The 18,243-nt window shown below is 51.0% G+C and overlaps 1 protein-coding gene across 2 annotated transcripts in view; it reads right to left on the reverse strand.

The window, feature by feature from the left end:
• SPRYD3 (SPRY domain containing 3) overlaps nt 1-18,243 on the reverse strand; it is a 431,115-nt gene that overhangs the window by 265,373 nt on the left and 147,499 nt on the right. For both annotated transcript variants that reach the window (XM_086964574.1, XM_086964581.1), the window contains exon 5: nt 16,791-16,926. In XM_086964574.1, coding sequence (XP_086820700.1) covers nt 16,791-16,926 — 136 coding nt within the window. The remainder of the gene's footprint in view (nt 1-16,790; nt 16,927-18,243) is intronic.

Below are 18,243 nucleotides of genomic sequence, written 5' to 3' on the forward strand. Positions count from 1 at the left end.
CGCAGGGCGTCTCAACTCCGCTCCTGGGGAGACCGGTAAGCAGTCCAGAGGGAAGGGGTTTTACCCAGCCAGCAGCAAGGTGTCAGCTTAGCCTAGGATCTCAAGGAGGGGCCAGCTAAAATCACTGAACTGACTCCCTCAGATGACAAGGTCCCACAAGAGGGTTTGGTCAGAAGCTAAGGGGGAACGTCTTCCAGAAGAGGCTGTCAAGCTTCCTGTCAACTAACCTCTCTCTGTGCGTCCACCTCCACTCGCCACTGCCTCACTCCTCACACTCTCTAGACTACCCAAAATGGCTTCCTGACCCCTGCCCTTATATAGCCTGTCCACACAAAGTCCAGTAGGGTCCAGAAGGTTCTGGAAGGCCCCAATGTTAATCTATGAGGGCAGTCTAGGGAATGGCAGTTGTGACAGTTGGTAGCCACCATTTTGTGATTCTAAGTGAATTCCTGTCAGGAAAGGCACCTAGGCCCGAGGTGAAAAACTAGGAGGGCAAAAGAGCACCTATCCCCCAGGCCAACACCATAAAAGCCTAGTGGACACAAAAAAAATACAAAAGCATGAGGGGCAAAGAAAGGGGACAAAATAAATAATAAATTGGAGGGACTACGCAAAGGGCCAGACAGGTCTAACACTCTCATACCAGCTGGAGGAGGATTGTCTCATCTATCGTACACACGGACACCGGGACCGGAACTCATCCCAGGAGTTCCGGTCCCGGTGTCCGTGTGTACGATTGATGAGACAATCGACCGAGAAGTCTCTTCCTCCTCCAGATGGTACGAGAGGATATGGCTGGATAAGGTTTCCACTATGAGGATGTCCACAACACGTATGGTTTTGTTTTTGGACACTTTATTTTGAGGAGGTAAGGCGACCAATGATGAGAAAGGGGCAAGAAATTGGTAAACATCTGCCAAGGGCCCCGAGGGTGTTCTCCCGTGAGGTGCCTTCCTCCTCACCACACATTTTTATGTCCGTTTCGTTTTAAGTGTGGGATTACGTACTGTCTCAGTTGACCAGTCACTGGTGGTCGTGTCGAGTTGAAAAGCAATTCTGGATTCTCCCCCCCTTGTTTTTATGTTAAAAGAAACAATGATTTGTTTTGGACGGATTGGCATTTAAAGACAAACGCCTAAATCAAAGTTCAAGTAGGTGGGTACTTAGGAATCTAACTGTATAATTTCCAGCACAGGGGTATGCCTCATTAGATGAGCACTAATCCGAGTCCAGGGTACTGGGATTTTTTGTATGGATGCTTATTGAGTGGAGGGCTATCCCTATAGTACCCTTATTTCCCTCTTGGCTCCCTGTTGTATTGCCATGAAACTAGGGCCCTGAAAGGGGATGACCTTAACCCTAGATATCGGTTCGCAGAATGGGGAGGATGGGTGGGGCGGTAAGGAATCTAATACTAATTACTGTTTCTTACAGATATATCGTGACCAAAGGTAAGTAACTTATGCATCTGAAAGAAACAGGTTAGTATTAGATTCCTTACCTTAGAATAGATACCACAGCAATACCAACCCCGGTGGTGGGTCTATGAACCAATGATCATACCAGAAAGTCCTGGAGAAAGGAACGGCCGAAAAAGCAATCTCTCCGGACTTGGCTGTCCAGGCAGTAGTGTCTTGCGAACATGTGCAGCGATACCCACGTAGCTGCCTGACAGATGTCCTGCAAGGGGACTCCCCGACCCAGGGCAGTGGTAGCCACCGTGGCCCGAGTGGAATGGGTACGTAGCCCCACAGGAGGCTTCTTTTTAGCCAGTGAATAACAAGCCTTGATGCACAAGACGACCCATCGGGAAATGGTCCGTTTGTGCACCGCCAGTCCCTTCTTGGCGCCCACGTAACCAACAAAGAGTTGGTCAACCACCCGGAACTGGCGTGTGCGATCCAGATAGTATGAGAGCGCACATTTTGGGTCCAGACGGTGGAGCCTCGCTTCCTCTTTCGGAGGCGGAAAGAAGGTGGGCAAGGTGATGGACTGCCCGATGTGGAAGGCTGTGACTACCTTGGGCAGGAAAGAGGGTCGCATCCACAACACAACTTTGTCCGGATGGACAGAAGGGAAGAGGTTGTGAAGAAAGGGCCTGGAGCTCACTCACTCTCCTGGCAGAGGTGATGGCAACCAGGAATGCAGTCTTAAGGGTAAGAAGACGAAGAGGACAGTTATGAAGTGGCTCGAAGGGAGCGCACATCAGATAGGTCAGAACAAGTTTCAAGTCCCACTGAGGCATCACGAAAGGAACAGGAGGTAACATATGAGTGATGCCCTTCAAGAACCTATTTACAGCTGGGGACTTGAACAAAGAGGGCTGCTCAGGTAGCCTCAAGAAGGCGGAAATGGCAGAGAGGTAGCCCTTGATAGTGCCCAGAGGAGAGCCCTGCTGGGCAAGGGAAAGAAGAAAGAGGAGAACCTCAGAAAGAGGGGCAGAAAGGGGATCCACAGCCTTTGCTGTGCACCATGCCACAAATTTGTTCCACCTGCAGGCGTATACCGATTTTGTGGAGGGACGCCTGGCTGCCAGAATAACATCACAGACTTCAGGAGGCAAGTCAAATGGCCTCAACTGTCGCCTCTCAATCTCCACGCATGGAGGTGGAGGCTGGACAGGTTCGGGTGGAGTACCGTCCTCTGCTGCTGCGACAGAAGGTCCTCCTGAAGAGGAAGATGAATCTGGGGATCGACTGACATGCTGAGTGTCGGGATACCAGTATCTTCGTGCCCAGTTCGGAGCACAAGCATGACTTGGGCCCGGTCGCGCCTGATCATCTTCAGCACTCTGGGCAGAAGTGGTATAGGTGGAAAGGCGTACACAGACCGCAACTCCACTCGCGACGAAAAGCATCTCCGCGCGAGTGCCGCCTTGGAAATTCCAACGCGCAGAACTGAGGACATTGCGCGTTCTCTTCTGTGGCGAATAGATCTAACCAAGGCTCTCCCCACTGCTGAAAGAGGCCTTGCGCCACGTCCGAATTCAGACGCCATTCGTGATCGATCATGCACCGACGGCTGAGTTTGTCCGCTCTGGCGTTCAGGAAACCTGCCAGGTGTTGAGCCACCAGGGTCACGCCCTGATGTTCCAGCCACTGCCAGTGGCGCAGAGCCTCCTGGCACAGAGTCCACAACCCCACCCGCCCTGTTTGTTGGAGTACCACATGGCGGCGGTGCTGTCCGTGAACACCTGCACTACTCACCCTGACAGAGGGGAGGAATACCTTCAGTGCAAGCCGGATCGCCCGCAGCTCCAGAAGGTTGATGTGGAGCCAGGACTTCGCCGGAGACCAGAGTCCTCTGGGCTCCGCCTCTCCCATGTGGCCCCCCCAGCCTTGGAGGAATGCGTCCGTCACAACTACGTGCTCAGGTTGGGGTAGGGAGAGGGATCTGTCGCTGACCCAATCGCGGTCCGTGAGCCACCACTGCAACTGTCTTGCAGTGCCCTCAGAGATCAAGACATGGTCGGACAAGTTGCCCTGATGCTGGGCCCACTGAAACTTCAGGTCCCACTGCAGAGCCCGCATCCGCTACCTAGCGTGATGCACCAGAAGGATGCAGGAGTCCATCATTCCCAGAAGCCGCAGCGTCAACCTGACAGAGACTCGGGATAACGGCTGAAAGATAGCAAACAAAGCCTGAATATCCCAAACCCGCTGTTCGGGAGGATAAACCCGAAACTGCGCCGAGTCTAGAACCGCTTCGATGAAGAGGAGCTTCTGAGAGGGACACAGATGCGACTTCGGCACATTGATGGAGAACCCCAGCAGGTGCAGGAGGTCGGCCGTAGTTGGAGGTGGCTGACGACTGTCTCGGGCGAACCCGCCTTCAACAACCAGTTGTCGAGGTAGGGGGAAGACTGAAACCCCTAACCTGCGCAGATGAGCTGCGACCACCGCCATCACTTTCGTGAACACCCGTGGGGCGCTGGTAAGGCCGAAGGGGAGCACGGTAAACTGAAAGTTCTCATGGCCTACCGTGAACCGCAGATAGTGCCGGTGGGCCGGCAGGACGGGAATGTGGAATGAATATGCTACTTACCAGTATGCATCTGTTCTTGGCATGTAGGGCTGCTAACATTCATATCTTAGCATTAGATCGCCACCTAGTGTTGGGTCCGGATGATCGCACATTGTTGTCCTGGAAGAGTCTTCGAAGTATCCTGAGATGGGTGGCTCCTCCCCTGGACTACAGTGCGCATGGGCATCGGCTCCATCCCCAGATTGTTTTTCGCCATTGTGGCAGAGGATGGAGTGAAAAGTGTAAAGGATGTCCATGCTAATGATTGAATACAATAGTATATCTGCAGCTGCGACAGGCACCGGGGAGGAGGGTGGGCGATATGAATGTTAGCAGCCCTACATGCCAAGAACAGATGCATACTGGTAAGTAGCATATTCAGTTCGAGGCATGTGGGCTGCTAAATTCATATCTTAGCATAGAATACATAGCAGTCCCTCCATTAGCGGCGGTTGCCTGTGCCAGCTGCAGAAACCTGAAAAAGTGTTTTGAGAACAGCCTGTCCTACAGCCGCTTGCTGTTTGGAATGTACATCAATACAGTAATGTTTTGTAAAGGTATGTGGTGTAATCCACGTGGCTGCTCTGCAAATGTCCTCTAGAGGAATGTTACCTAGGAAAGCCATGGATGCCCCCAACTTGCGTGTGGAGTGTGCCTTTGGGGGTATTGTTAAAGTGCGCTTGGCCTTTTGATAACAGATTTGAATGCACTTAACAATCCATCTGGCTATTCCAGCTTTGGAGATCGGGTTGCCTTTGTGTTGTGGTGAGAAGGCAACAAAGTTGTTTCGTCTTCCTAAAGTGTTGTGTCCTGTCCATGTAGTACATCAGTGCCCTCCGCACGTCTAACGTATGGAGCATTCTTTCCGCCACTGTTTGTGGGTTCTGGAAGAATGCTGGCAAATCGATAGTTTGGTTGAGATGAAAGTGTGACACCACCTTTGGAAGGAATTTGGGGTTAGTACGTAGCACTACCCTATTTGGATGAATTTGAATGAAAGGCTCTTGTATTGTGAGTGCTTGCAGCTCACTAACACGCCTTAGTGACGTAATAGCAATTAGGAAAGCAACTTTCCACGTTAGGAATTGCAGTTCACACGAGTGCAGTGGCTCAAATGGTGGTCCCATCAGTCTGGTGAGGACCACATTGAGGTTCCAAACCGGAGCTGGCGGTGTTCTTGGGGGAATGACTCGCTTCAGACCTTCAAGAAACGCTTTAATGGCAGGCACCCTGAGGACCGAGAGATGCTGCCTATTTTGAAGGTAAGCTGCAATGGCGGATAGATGTATTCGAATAGAAGTGAACGCTAGTTTGCACTTATAAAGGTGTAACAGATAGCAAATGATGTTAGGGATAGATGCATCTAGCGGGTTTATGTCATTGTCCGCACAGTAAATGACAAAACGCTTCCATTTTGCGGCATAGCATGCTCGTGTTGAGGGCTTCCTCGCCTCCTTGATGATGTTCATGCATTCAGGAGGTAGGTTGAGGTATCCAAACTCTAAGATTTCAGGAGCCAGATCGCTAGGTTGAGCTGTTGCGGATCTGGATGCTGAATTTCTCCATGGTTCTGCGTCAGAAGTCTGGGCGTGAGGCGCAGTCTTTGATGCGGCACCACTGAGAGTTCGAGGAACGTGGTGTACCAGGCCTGGCGCGCCCACGTTGGGGCAACTAGGATGAGTGTCATCGAGTGTTGCCTTAGTTTTCTCGCCACCAGTGGTATCAGAGGTGTCGGGGGAAAAGCGTAAGCAAATTTGCCTGACCAGTTCATCCATATCGCATTGCCCTGCGATTGGGGGTGTGGGAACCTGGCGGCGAAGCTTTGGCATTTTGCGTTTTCCCTTGTGGCGAACAGATCTATGTCTGGACGACCCCACCTTTGGAAGTACGGCTGGAGTACCGATGGATGTATCTCCCACTCGTGCATTTGATGGCTGTATCTGCTGAGCAGATCCGCCATCTGATTGTCCTTCCCTGGGAGGTGTTCTGCCACGAGGAAGATGTTCCTCTGAATGGCCCACTTCCACATGCTCTGAGCCAGGTGAGACAGCTGTGGCGAGTGGGTGCCCCCCTGTTTTTGGATGTAGTACATCGCGGTCATGTTGTCCGTCCGGACTAACACCACCTTGTTGCACAGATGTACAATGAAGGACTTGAGTGCCATGAAGATCGCCATCAGTTCTAGATAGTTGATGTGCATCTTCTGTTGCTGCGTCGTCCATAGCCCCTGCACCGTGTAAGTGAGCAGATGAGCTCCCCATCCCTGGAGGGATGCGTCCGTTGTCAGGATAACCTGTGGCACTGGCTCCTGGAACAGTCGGCCCTTGCAAAGGTTGTGTGGAGTCCACCAATGCAGAGAGTTGTATGCCCGACTGGTAACCAACACTAGGTCTGTTAATTGTCCCTGAGCCTGTGTCCACTGATTTGCTAAGCACTCCTGGAGCGGGCGCATATGCAACCGTGCGTGAGGGACTATGAAGATGCAGGAGGCCATCATGCCTATCAACTGCATGAACACTCTTGCTGGAAGTGAGTGTCCCGGTCTGAACTTGTGGATTAAAGACTGCATGCCGTCTATCCTGACCTGGTTTGGTTGCGCTTTGGCCGTCAGGGTATTGATTGTCGCACCCAGAAACTGTCGGACATGTGCCGGCTGAAGGTGTGACTTTGGGTAATTTAGCGAGAAACCTAGGTCGTGAAGGAGGTGAATGGTAGTTGACATGTCCGCGGCGCACTGCTGTTCCGACCTGGCTTGAACGAGCCAGTCGTCGAGGTAGGGGTAGACATGGATGTTCTGCCTCCTGAGGTGCGCTGCTACTGTCGCCAGACACTTGGTAAACACCCTTGGGGCAGTTGTGACTCCGAAGGGTAGGACTTTGAACTGATAATGCGTGCCCTGGATAGTGAACCTGAGGTACTTCCTGTGGGACGGATGTAGCGGAATGTGGAAATAAGCATCCTTGAGATCTAAGGTTGCTAAGAAGTCTCCTTTGTTTAACATAGGAAGAATTTGTTGCAGTGTAAGCATATGGAAATGCTCTGACAGTATGTACAGATTGAGGGGACGGAGATCCAGAATTGGTCTGAGAGATCCGTCCTTCTTTGGAATGAGGAAGTACAGGGAATATACCCCCGTGCCCTCCTCTCCCACTGGCACGAGCTCGATTGCCCCTTTTTGCAGCATCACCAACACATCCTGCTGCAATAAGTGCAAGTGCTCTGCGGACATAGGTCTTTGCCTTGGCGGAATGTTGGGTGGAGTGGATTTTAACTCTAGACAATAACCGTACTGGATGAGCTGTCGCACCCACCTGTCTGTGGTGATGTTGATCCAGACGGGCAGGAACTGCTGTATTCTCCCCCCGACGGGTGTTAAGTGGTCGGGGGGCAGTGACAGCGAGTCACTGGCTGCTTGGGGCAGAGGAGCGTGAATTGTTGCCTCCTTTGCCGCGTCCCTTGTTGCTGTTTCCCCTGTAGCCCCTCTTGTTTTGTTTGGGGTACGAGGATTGTGCTCCACCTCTAGGGAACTGTGATTGGTGACCCATCTGTCCTCTGGTGATTCCACGGGCACCTGAGCGACGAAAATTATTGCCACGAAACTGCTGTGATTGCAGGGCCCCCATAGATTTAGCAGTTTCAGTATCTTTTTTAATTTTTTCCAGGGTGGTGTCAACATCTGGACCAAACAGTCTCTCCGGATTGACTGGTTGATTAAGTATGGTTGTTTGAATGTCAGGTTTGAACCCCGATATGCGGAGCCACGCCTGTCTTCTGAGCATCACACTGGTATTAATGGCCCTAGCGGCCGTGTCCGCGACATCAAGTGCACACTTTATGGCCGCGTTGGAAATCAGTTGTCCTTCTCGAATAATCATTTTGGTGCCCTCTTGAAACTGTGGAGGCAGGTGTTCGACGATCTGCTCTAGTGTGTCGTAATGTGATCTATCATAACGTGCCAGTAGTGCCTGTGTATTTGCAATACGCCAGAAATTGGCAGCCTGCGCAGCCACTCTTTTGCCTCCTGCCTCTAGCACTTTGGACTCCTTATCCGGGGGAGGAGCTTCACCCGTTGATTGGGAGTTGGCCCTTTTTCTTGCGTTTGCGACCACCAGGGAGTCAAGCGGCAACTGTCCTCGAATGTACGCAGGCTCCGCAGGCGCTGGTCTGTACTTTTTTTCAATACGTGGGTTGACCACCCTTGCCCTGGTAGGTTCCTTAAAGATGTCCGCCGCATGCTTGAGGACCCCTTTAAGCATGGGCAGTGTCTTGACAGTTTTTTCCGAAACCGAAAAAGTGTCGAACAGAAAGTCTTCCTCCACTGGGTCAGCATGCATGTCCACATCATGGTTAGCAGCTGCCCTCTCAATGAGTGCATGAAAACCTGCAGAATCCTCTGTAGGGGAAGCACGTGTACCGAAAGTCTGTGGGTCTTGTCCCATATCTTGGGTGCCTTGGTCCCCAATGACATCATATGAATCTGGCTGTGCCTCAGGTTCATTGACTGGGAATGTATATTGTTCATCGTCACCATAGCCCTCACTGTCAGAGTGGTCTGGAGACGGTGTCGGGCTCCTTCTTGGAGGAGGCTGGATAGGTTCCATGAGGCCTGAGGCGTCATGTTGGTACTTCTTCTTCTTTAGGGGGATGACATAGGATTCCACCGGCTGCGAAGTGATTTTCCTTTTGTAAAGGGTTAACTTCCCCGTGTCCGCATCTATGAAGCACTCCGAATCCTCTTCTTGGTCGTGCACATGACCTGAAGATGCCCTTGCCGAAGAAGATTCCGACTTCTTTGGCGTCGATTTCGATGAAAAAGCCTTCGGCGCCACTTTTGGTGGTAGAAGGAAGAGGAGTTTACTTGCGGGCTTGACCGGGACGTCTGCCTCCTTTTGCGTCGATGGCGTTGGCGCCGACGATGAAAAGGCCTTCTCCCTAATTCTTTGCAGTGAAGGAGCAACGAGAGATGTGTCGGTAACCGATGTCTTTGGCACCGACGAGGTGGCCTTGCCTTCGGATGCGACGTTCCGTTGGTCTTTTGGAGGGATGGACGGCGCCGACCTCGAGTCCTTGGAGCGATGCGCCGATGTTCCTGTTGGAGCCGGGGCTGCGTCGCTTGCTTTGGCTGGCTTTGCCGGCGCCGGCGCGCTTGTCTTGTGCGTGCCACCCTTTTTAGAGGATCTCTCCTCCGGCGCCGATTTCGACCCTGTGGAATCGCCGCGTTTCTTCGACTTCTGCGGACCGGAGGTCGACGGAGTCGATGAGGCTGCCGGTTTACTCGACTTTGCTGTAACGACCGCCATCTTAGGGACGATTGAGTCCTTAACTTTCGCTTTCAGTTTCGGGTCGGCCATTTTAGGTGTAGTCGAGACCGCTTCTTTCAGTTTCGGTTTCGATTCCCTCGGCGCAGCAAGTATGTCCGTGGCCGGGCCAGCAGGCGGGGCCGAGGCTTGCGCTACAGGGTCTTGGGTAAGGCCGACAGGCGATCCCGCGACCCTTTCCTGATGTTCGTCAACTTCGGGGCATAGCTCGTCCCCTGAGCTATCTTCCGCGGCCCCATAAACCATATTGTCGTCCCCTACCTCGTCGACGTATTCAAGGCCTTGATCCACGACCCCGTCGTCGTCATATTCCGGATCAGCCTCGACCTCTGTCTCAGGCGGGGAGATTTGAAGATGATGGCTCTGGTCCTCCTCTTCTTGGTCGTCGAAGATGTTTTCCGGATCCGGGGCCGTCTGCTTGGCCACCAGGCGCACCGCGCGCCGAATCGTGAGAGTCTTCTTCGACCTGAAACTCGCACAGGCCCTGCAACTTCCTTCGTCATGGTCTGGCGAAAGGCATTTATTACAGACCGGGTGCACGTCTATATGTGGGTATTTGGACCCACAGAGCGGACACAGCTTAAACGGAGTCCGCTCCATGTTGGGAACTTGGTGTCGAGTCGCGATGAGAAGGCCTCGATGTCCAAAGAGTTGGAAAAACTCCGCTGATTCCGGCTCCGAGAGACGGAAGAACTCGAGACCGTACGCAAACAATACCGACGTAAAGAACCCAAAGCCTTTTGGCCTTTAGAAATGATGTTTTTTTTCGGTTCCGACGGAGAGACGTCGAGACCGCATCCGAACCCAATGGCGGAAAAAAACAATCTGGGGATGGAGCCGATGCCCATGCGCACTGTAGTCCAGGGGAGGAGCCACCCATCTCAGGATACTTCGAAGACTCTTCCAGGACAACAATGTGCGATCATCCGGACCCAACACTAGGTGGCGATCTAATGCTAAGATATGAATTTAGCAGCCCACATGCCTCGAACATATGCATACTGCAAGTCCAACGCTACCATCCAGTCTCCCGGGTCTAGGGAAGCTAAGACCTGAGCCAAAGTCAGCATCTTGAACTTCTCCTTCCGGAGGAAGCCGTTGACTTTCCGCAGGTCCAAGATAGGGCGTAGGCCCCATTTCCCCTTCTTGGGAACCAGAAAGTTGTGGGAGTAACAACCACACCCTACTTCTGGACCAGGAACGCGCTCGATGGCCCCCTTGGCCAAGAGGGCCGTAACTTCCTCTTGCAGAAGTTGCAAGTGATCCCCCGACACGCAGCGGCATGGCTGGAGGGGTCGCCTCGAAGGGGAGGGAGTAGCCCCTTCGTACGATTTGCAGCACCCACCTGTCCGATGTGATTGTGCGCCAGTGGAGGAGGTGATGGCGAACCCTGTCCCCCCATTGGCGTCAAATGGGCCTGAAAGCTCGGACTAGGAAGGCTTTGAGGCGGATGCTGCGGGGGTGATGTGGACTGGCCGCACCGTTGTCCCTGTTACCGCCGCGACAGTAACCACTCCTGCCACCGTGCTGAATGGTACATGGCTTGTGGCTGGCAGGACGTGTGGTGGCACCCCTTTCCGCGGCCACGAAAGGAGCGCTGGCAGAAGATTGCTGGTGCGGGGCCGACATGCCCAAGCACTTGGCCGTAGCCCTGGAGTCCTTAAAGCGTTCCAGCGCACTACCTGCCTTGCCACGGAAGAGGTGGCTGCCATCGAACGGCATGTCCATAAGGGTGTTCTGGACATCGGCCAAGAAGTTGGCGGACCTCAGCCAGGCGTGGCAGCGAACCGCCACAGACGTGGAAATCGCTCTCCCCAGCGAGTCAGTGGTATCCAGTCCACATCGTATGGAATACAGCGCTGCGTCTCGTCCCTCCGGAAGAGCTTGAGAGAGCTTCACCCGGGCTCCCTCCGGGCACTCGGGAAGCACGGCCGCAATCGTATCCGACGGGGAGTGGGTGTAACGGCCCAAGAGGCACGCGGTGTTGACCGACCGCAACCCCAAACTAAGGGAGGAGAACATCTTCTTGCCGAATTGCTCATACCTCTTGGACTCCCGATCCGAAGGTGCAGTCGGGAATGCGGATTGGGAAGTAGAGTCCTGGATAACCAGGCTCTCGGGGTGGGGTGGGTGGACAAGAAACTAGGGTCGCCCGGAGCAGGGCGGTGGCGCCTAGCGACGTTCATATCTACAGGAGGACCTGTAGTGGGCCTGGACCAAGTGCACAACAGGAAGTCCTGAGAGCCTCATTAAACGGCAGTAGAGGCTCTGGGAAGCTTACCTGCGGTTTAAGGACCTCTGTGAGGATGTTAGAACTCACCGTTGAGATGGAGAGCTCAAGAGTCAAGGCCTTTGCCGCCTCATCAGCACCACACTATAAGTAGCCCCCTCCTCCATAGCCATGGTAGGAGGGGAGACAAAACCAGTGTCTGGGGAGGTATCCAGGCTACTGGCCTCCCCTAGTTCCTGTGTCCAGTCCTGAAATGACTGGCACGTACGTGCCAGAGGGTCCTCAGACCCCTCCCAGCCTCCCTAGTCGTCCATCTCCTGGTATTCAGGGGTAAAGAATGGACCCAGATCCTCGAATAGTGAGCAACCTCATGGCCATGAGGAAGGCATCGATCTCCTCCGGCGTCGCGGTCAGCCCATGTACCGGCGGGTATGGAGCAGGCCGCGACGCCTGCGGCTCCGGCAGAGCCGTGTGTGCGATGTCACCCGAACCCCCGGCTGCGTTATTTGCAGATGATGCAGCACCAACTCTAGAGACTTCGCTTTGAGCAGCCAGTCGTCCAGATAGGGCAATACCGGAATCCCCGACCTCCTGGGATGAGTCGCAACCACTGCCATCACCTTTGTGCAGAATCGAGGTGCAGAAGTAAGGCCGAACAGGAGGACCACAAACTGGTAGTGCTGAGACCCCAACCGTAAAACGGAGATACTTCCGATGAGACTTCAGGATAAGAATGTGAAAATACACATCCTGTAATTCAATCAACACCATCCAGTCTCTCTGCTGCAGCGCCAGAAGAACCTGAGCCAGGTTCAGCATCTTTAACTTCTCCTGTTTGAGGTACAAATTCAAGACCCCAAGGACCAGGATCAGTCTCAAACGCCTGTCCTTTTCGGGGATTAGGAAATATCTGGAGTAACACCCCTGACCACTTTCCTGCTCCAGAACCACCTCTATTGCACCCTTCTGTAACAAGGAAAGGACCTCCTGCTGCAGAAGCAGAAGATGGCCCTCCGAACACCAGCCCTGGCGAGAAGGGTAAGAAGGGGGAAACTCCTGGAAAGGAAGGGTGTACCCATTTTCTACAAGATTCAAAACAAAAAGATCTGATGTAACAGATTGCAAGTTTTATAGAAAATGGGACACCTGGCCTACGGGACCAACATGCTTCAAGATGGGGGATCTAGAGCTGCTTCTCTACTGAACCAGTGTGGGGGTGGTGGGGAGGGAGGGGGGGGGGGGGTGGAGGAGGAGGACTGTTGACGAGCAGGCCCCACCGGCAGCCTCTTCCCTTCCCTCTGAATGACTTGTACAGGGGATGCTCCTGCTGCCGACAGCCTCGAAATGATGCTGCCTTCCCAAACACACAAAATCTTCTGTAACCATAACACCTAGGATGGTTCTGCAGGACTAAGGGTCTCGCAGTAGCCCTGCTACCTTAAAATTTTGCAGAGCAGAATCCGCTTTTGTCCCAAAGAGCCTGAAACCTTCAAAAGGAAGATCCAGCAGTGGCCTGCACATCCGGAGAAAATCCTGAACCTCTTACCAGGCGTGCCTCCTGGTAGCCAATGAAAAGCCCATCACCCTGGCGACTGAGTCTGTTGTATTTAGACCAGACTGGATCACCTGACATACTGCAGCCTGTATATCAGTCAACACCTCCAGAAAGTGACCGTGAACATCCTCAGGCAGCTTATGGGCCACCTCTTTGGTAGAGTTGATCAGAGCGTGGATATATCGTTCTAATAAGCATGTAGCATTAGTATATTTTAAAACCATTCTTGCAGAAGAGAAAGCTTTTTTTGCTGACTACTCCAGCTTTTTGGAATCCCTTTACCGAGGGGTGGAGGGGAAGGACCCTTCTGACTGTTTGGATGAACATGAAGCCTGAACCACCAAGATTTGAAGGATGAGAGGTTATAAAGACTGGATCCCCAGGAGCAGCCTTATAACGTATTGCCACCACTCTGGAAACCACCGGGCCAGACACAGACTTCTGCCACACTTACAAAATCTGTTCAATCAGAGCTTCACTTAATGGGAGCAAAGGCTCTACCACTGAAGGAGAGTCCAAAACCTCAGTCATAATGTTAGGCCTGACCTCTGCGATTGCAAACTGCAGAGCCAAAACATCAGCAGCCTTCCTTATAACAGTGTGATATGGAGCAGGTAGCGTCTTGGGTGAAGAAAGTTCCCACTCCGGGAAAGTGTCCAAACCACTAGCCTCTTAAGACCACCGGAGTCATTCACATACTCAAGGATTTCCTCCTCCTCACTTGCTTCTGCTGTTCCTGGAATTCCTTTTCTTCCAGCAGCCTCTGAGCATCCCTCCTGGAGCATATCTTTGGAATCAGCTTTGCAGCGCCAGGCGGGGCGACATCGGCGCCAAAGGATGTTTCTCAGTAGCAGCCAGGGACGCCACACAAAGCCGGGATGGCATTTGCCCAAAACCTGATATGCCGGAGACACCCGCGGGATCAGCGTTGAGAGGCCATAACTGAGTCATCGGCATGAAGGACACAAATGGTGCCAGGGCATAATGCTGGGGGATGCCCATATTATATGAAAGCTGACCCCCAGGGGCAGTCTGCACGCCAGATGGGTAAGCCGCTTTAGCAAACATCCCATTAAGAAAATGCGAGGGATCCACACCTGGACCTGGGAAAGGTGGGTATGGATCCTGAGCAGCCTGGTCTGGATCCATCCAATGCAGGTTGTGGCAGCGACGCCAGGGACACCGGAGAAGGCAAAGCCAGAGGTGCAGGCGACGCCTCCCTGGGTGCTAGCGTTGCTTGCAGAGAAGGTGAGGGAGAGGTGAGATGCCATATTTTCCATGACGCCGCTGGACCTGAGAAGCCTACCTCGAAGACTTGTCTTTCGAGGAACAACGCCTGGACCCATGACGTCGCTACTTCTTGTACTTTGATGACCTAGAGGAGTGTGGGGTCGTCAACTTCGACATTGATCGCTCCTCTTAGGGTCTCTCCTCCTCCTCACCCGGGCCATAAATAACTTGGTCTCCCTTTTCTTAAGTGCCTTCGGATTCATCCTTCAACAAGACGTGCATCCCTCAACGTTGTGATCCAACGACAGGAACCAAAGGCAATCCACGTGGGGGTACGTAATCTACATATGACCCCCACATTCCCTACAAGGTTTGAACCCTGACTACTTCTGTGTAGCTATCGCACTGCTACAACTACAGATCGAACTGTAACAATGTTAACCTACAAAAAATGGGGAGTCCCAGAAAAACCGTTACGCGTTGACGGTGAAGAAAAAAGAGAACTAGCATCAGCACTCCGACAAAGTCTTGTTATGGCTCTGGTGACATCATATGGAGACGAGAGCAGAGCCGAGCTATTGCGACATCCTCGTCGACGAGGGAGAGCTAAGAAAAAAGTTTCAGTGGAATGCTGGCACAGGGGTAAAATCAAAAGGTGAGGAATCCACAAGCAGAAGTATCCATCAGAAGTAAAATTACTTCATTTTAATGGTAGGCCTTACTAATGGGAATCTTTTCTGCATTTTTTTAAATATCTTTATTGACATTTGTTAGATACACACAGGATATGATGCAGCTAACGTAGTAATGCCCCACAAAAGGACAACAAACAAAGGACAAGTACCATACCACAAGGTTTAGTGTCGAATAGGACCATTTACAGGAGAAAAGGTCACAATAAGAACAGTCTCCCTTATGCAGTATCTTGGTTACAACAAAGAAAGAACAAAAAACAGAACATTTTATCTATATGAAAAACAGTTACCAGATAACGTTTCTTGTATAACCAATAAATAATACCCCACCCATGCCCTACTCTTTAGCTTCTATATAGGTTGTCTTTCACAGCTCGTGGGAACTCCACGACAACCCTTAGGTTGTCGCGATCAGCTTCTATTGTGCCAGAAGCTGCCCTAAATACTGAATTTAGGAGTGTTAGGGGAGTGCGGAGCAGTAGACAATGGGCTACTGACCTTCGGGGTCAGTATGTTCCCTATATGACCGCTTCCTGTGGGAAAAGGACTCCGGAGAGCAAAGGCTCTCACCTAAGGAGGTCAGAACAGTGTCTCAGGTGGCAGGCAACAGAAGTCAGCAAGCACACCAGAGGCTGACAGGTTTTCAGGAGGCACCTCTAAGGTGCCCGCTGGGTGAATGTATTGGCAAATCAACAGTGGCATCTGTGTGGGTTTACCAATAAGAGATGTTTGATTCCAAGCATCCCTATTTTCAGTGAAGCCATCATGTAGCTGGGAATCTCCTTTTCAAGTGTCCAGCACATTTTAAAATTACTTCCCTGGTCCCTTGCACTGTCAGTAATAGGACTAAACAGTACAGGGGCTTATCCGAGCATGCAGGTATGCCCTCACATGTAACATTAAGCAACCTGCCTTGGAGCGGTCTAGTCTGCTGTAGGGTCTAACGTACACATACTACATACAGTGTTAGGGACATGTCACTTAGGGATGTGTGACATGTTCTGGTTTTGTCTGCACCAAGACACACAGCCTGGAATGGTAGTCTTGCATGTGCTTGGTTGGGGTATCTTAGGGAGGCACAGTTTGAGCTGCAGTCCTTCGGCCCTAGGTACCAGGGTACCATCTACTAGAGACTTCGAGAGTACTAAAAGTTGTGCAAATTGGGGGAACAATTGTACAGTTCTAGGAAATAACACTGGAGTCCTGGTTAGCATGAACCCAGTGCACTTTCAATCAAAATCACATCATGTACCAGGCAAAAAGTGGGAGGGACCATGTCAAAAAGGGACACTTTCCTACAACCAGCCACAAGATTCACCTCAGAGTTATCCCCTCAGAGGACGAGTAGTGAAATGGGGAGCTGTGTTGAAGACAGTGTGTGTGCATTGTAAAAGGAGTGAAAAAGTGAAAGAAACTACCATCATTACTAGCGTCTAGGGAGGATTGTGGTTGCATGTGAATTTAAGGTGCTACCAGCTATTAAAAGATGGTTGCAGAATAAGAACAATTTTCCATTCATAGCACATGTTCCTGTAGATACACGCCAACAGGGATAATCAGGTCAGGTGACAGAGCATGCTCAACCAATGACAGACATCTCCATCAATTTAGAGGTCTGGATTAGACAGAGACTAATGCAAAGTAGTGGGATTTCTCACTAATTATGTCTCTTAAAAGTGAGTTACCACAGCCAAAAACAGCAGGAGAATCCTTTAGACAATAACTTTAATAGCACTCACCCTTTTTCCGTTTTTGGTGAAGAAGATTTGCGCAGTCTGGACCTCAAAAGACACAGGTTCAATTCCACAGCCAATACGGTCACCTGAACTACATTTGGTGCCAAATTGTCTTCCTTTGGCACGTCCGTTGTAAAGCCTGTAAATAGCAGAGACCAAAGGGAATGAAAACTCAAAGACAGAAAACAAGCATTTGCAATGCAATAGGGCTCGCATTAGGAAAGTTTGAGCTATTGGTATTGTAAATGTCAATTTTTTAAATTATGTGTTGGTTTTGAAAATAGCTAAATGAATAGCTTTGTCATTTACAATGCCAATAGTTTAAACTTTCGCAAATGTGACACCCATAGCATTTGTAATGCAATATGTTTTGCATTTACGTGACTTAGATGTATTGATATTACAAATAATAATGGCTTTTAATTTTTTTAAATAATTACTTAAATAAAAGTTATTGTAATTTATAATGGCAATAGCTTAAACTTTTGTAAATAACTTTTGTGAAGATTATAGTCAGTGTATTTTATTGTGACGAAAATCCAAGAACAGAAGTGAAATATTAACATCTTTTTGTGACATTTTTTTTAATAAAGCTTGAAATATTGAGAGAACATATTTGAACTAGTTGTTGTTCAATGGTGGCGCTCAGTGGTGCTGTGGCGTTCAGTGATGCTGTAGCAGCGCATAGTGATGTTGTGGTGCCCCTGAGTGATGCTGTGGTGATGCGATCGATAGACAGAGTGAGGGCGATAGACAGAGTGAGGGCGATAGACAGAGTGAGGGCGATAGACAGAGTGAGGGCGATAGACAGAGTGAGGGCGATAGACAGAGTGAGGGCGATAGACAGAGTGAGGGCGATAGACAGAGTGAGGGCGATAGATAGAGTGAGGGCGATAGATAGATAGAGTGAGGGCGATAGATAGATAGAGTGAGGGCGATAGATAGATAGAGTGAGGGCGATAGATAGATAGAGTGAGGGCGATAGATAGATAGAGTGAGGGCGATAGATAGATAGAGTGAGGGCGATAGATAGATAGAGTGAGGGCGATAGATAGGTAGAGTGAGGGCGATAGATAGAGTGAGGGCGATAGATAGATAGAGTGAGGGCGATAGATAGATAGAGTGAGGGCGATAGATAGATAGAGTGAGGGCGATAGATAGATAGAGTGAGGGCGATAGATAGATAGAGTGAGGGCGATAGATAGAGTGAGGGCGATAGATAGATATAAAGGAGCGAAAGGTGGGCTGAGGGTGGCGAGAGGCTGTGGAAAGGCCCAGCGCCTGTCTTAAAGCGATACAGCACTGAATCCGCCTTGTTTAAAAAGAGATGGGAGAAATCAAAGGGCATGTCCATTAGTGATGCTTCGCTCTCTCAGCCATGGTGGCTGAAGCCTGGAAATATGTCTTCAGAACAACTGGCTTAACTTAAACACAAGGTGGAACTCAAATTAAAATA

This window comes from Lissotriton vulgaris, chromosome 1_1 (assembly GCF_964263255.1).
Source record: "Lissotriton vulgaris chromosome 1_1, aLisVul1.2, whole genome shotgun sequence".
Taxonomy (NCBI): domain Eukaryota; kingdom Metazoa; phylum Chordata; class Amphibia; order Caudata; family Salamandridae; genus Lissotriton; species Lissotriton vulgaris.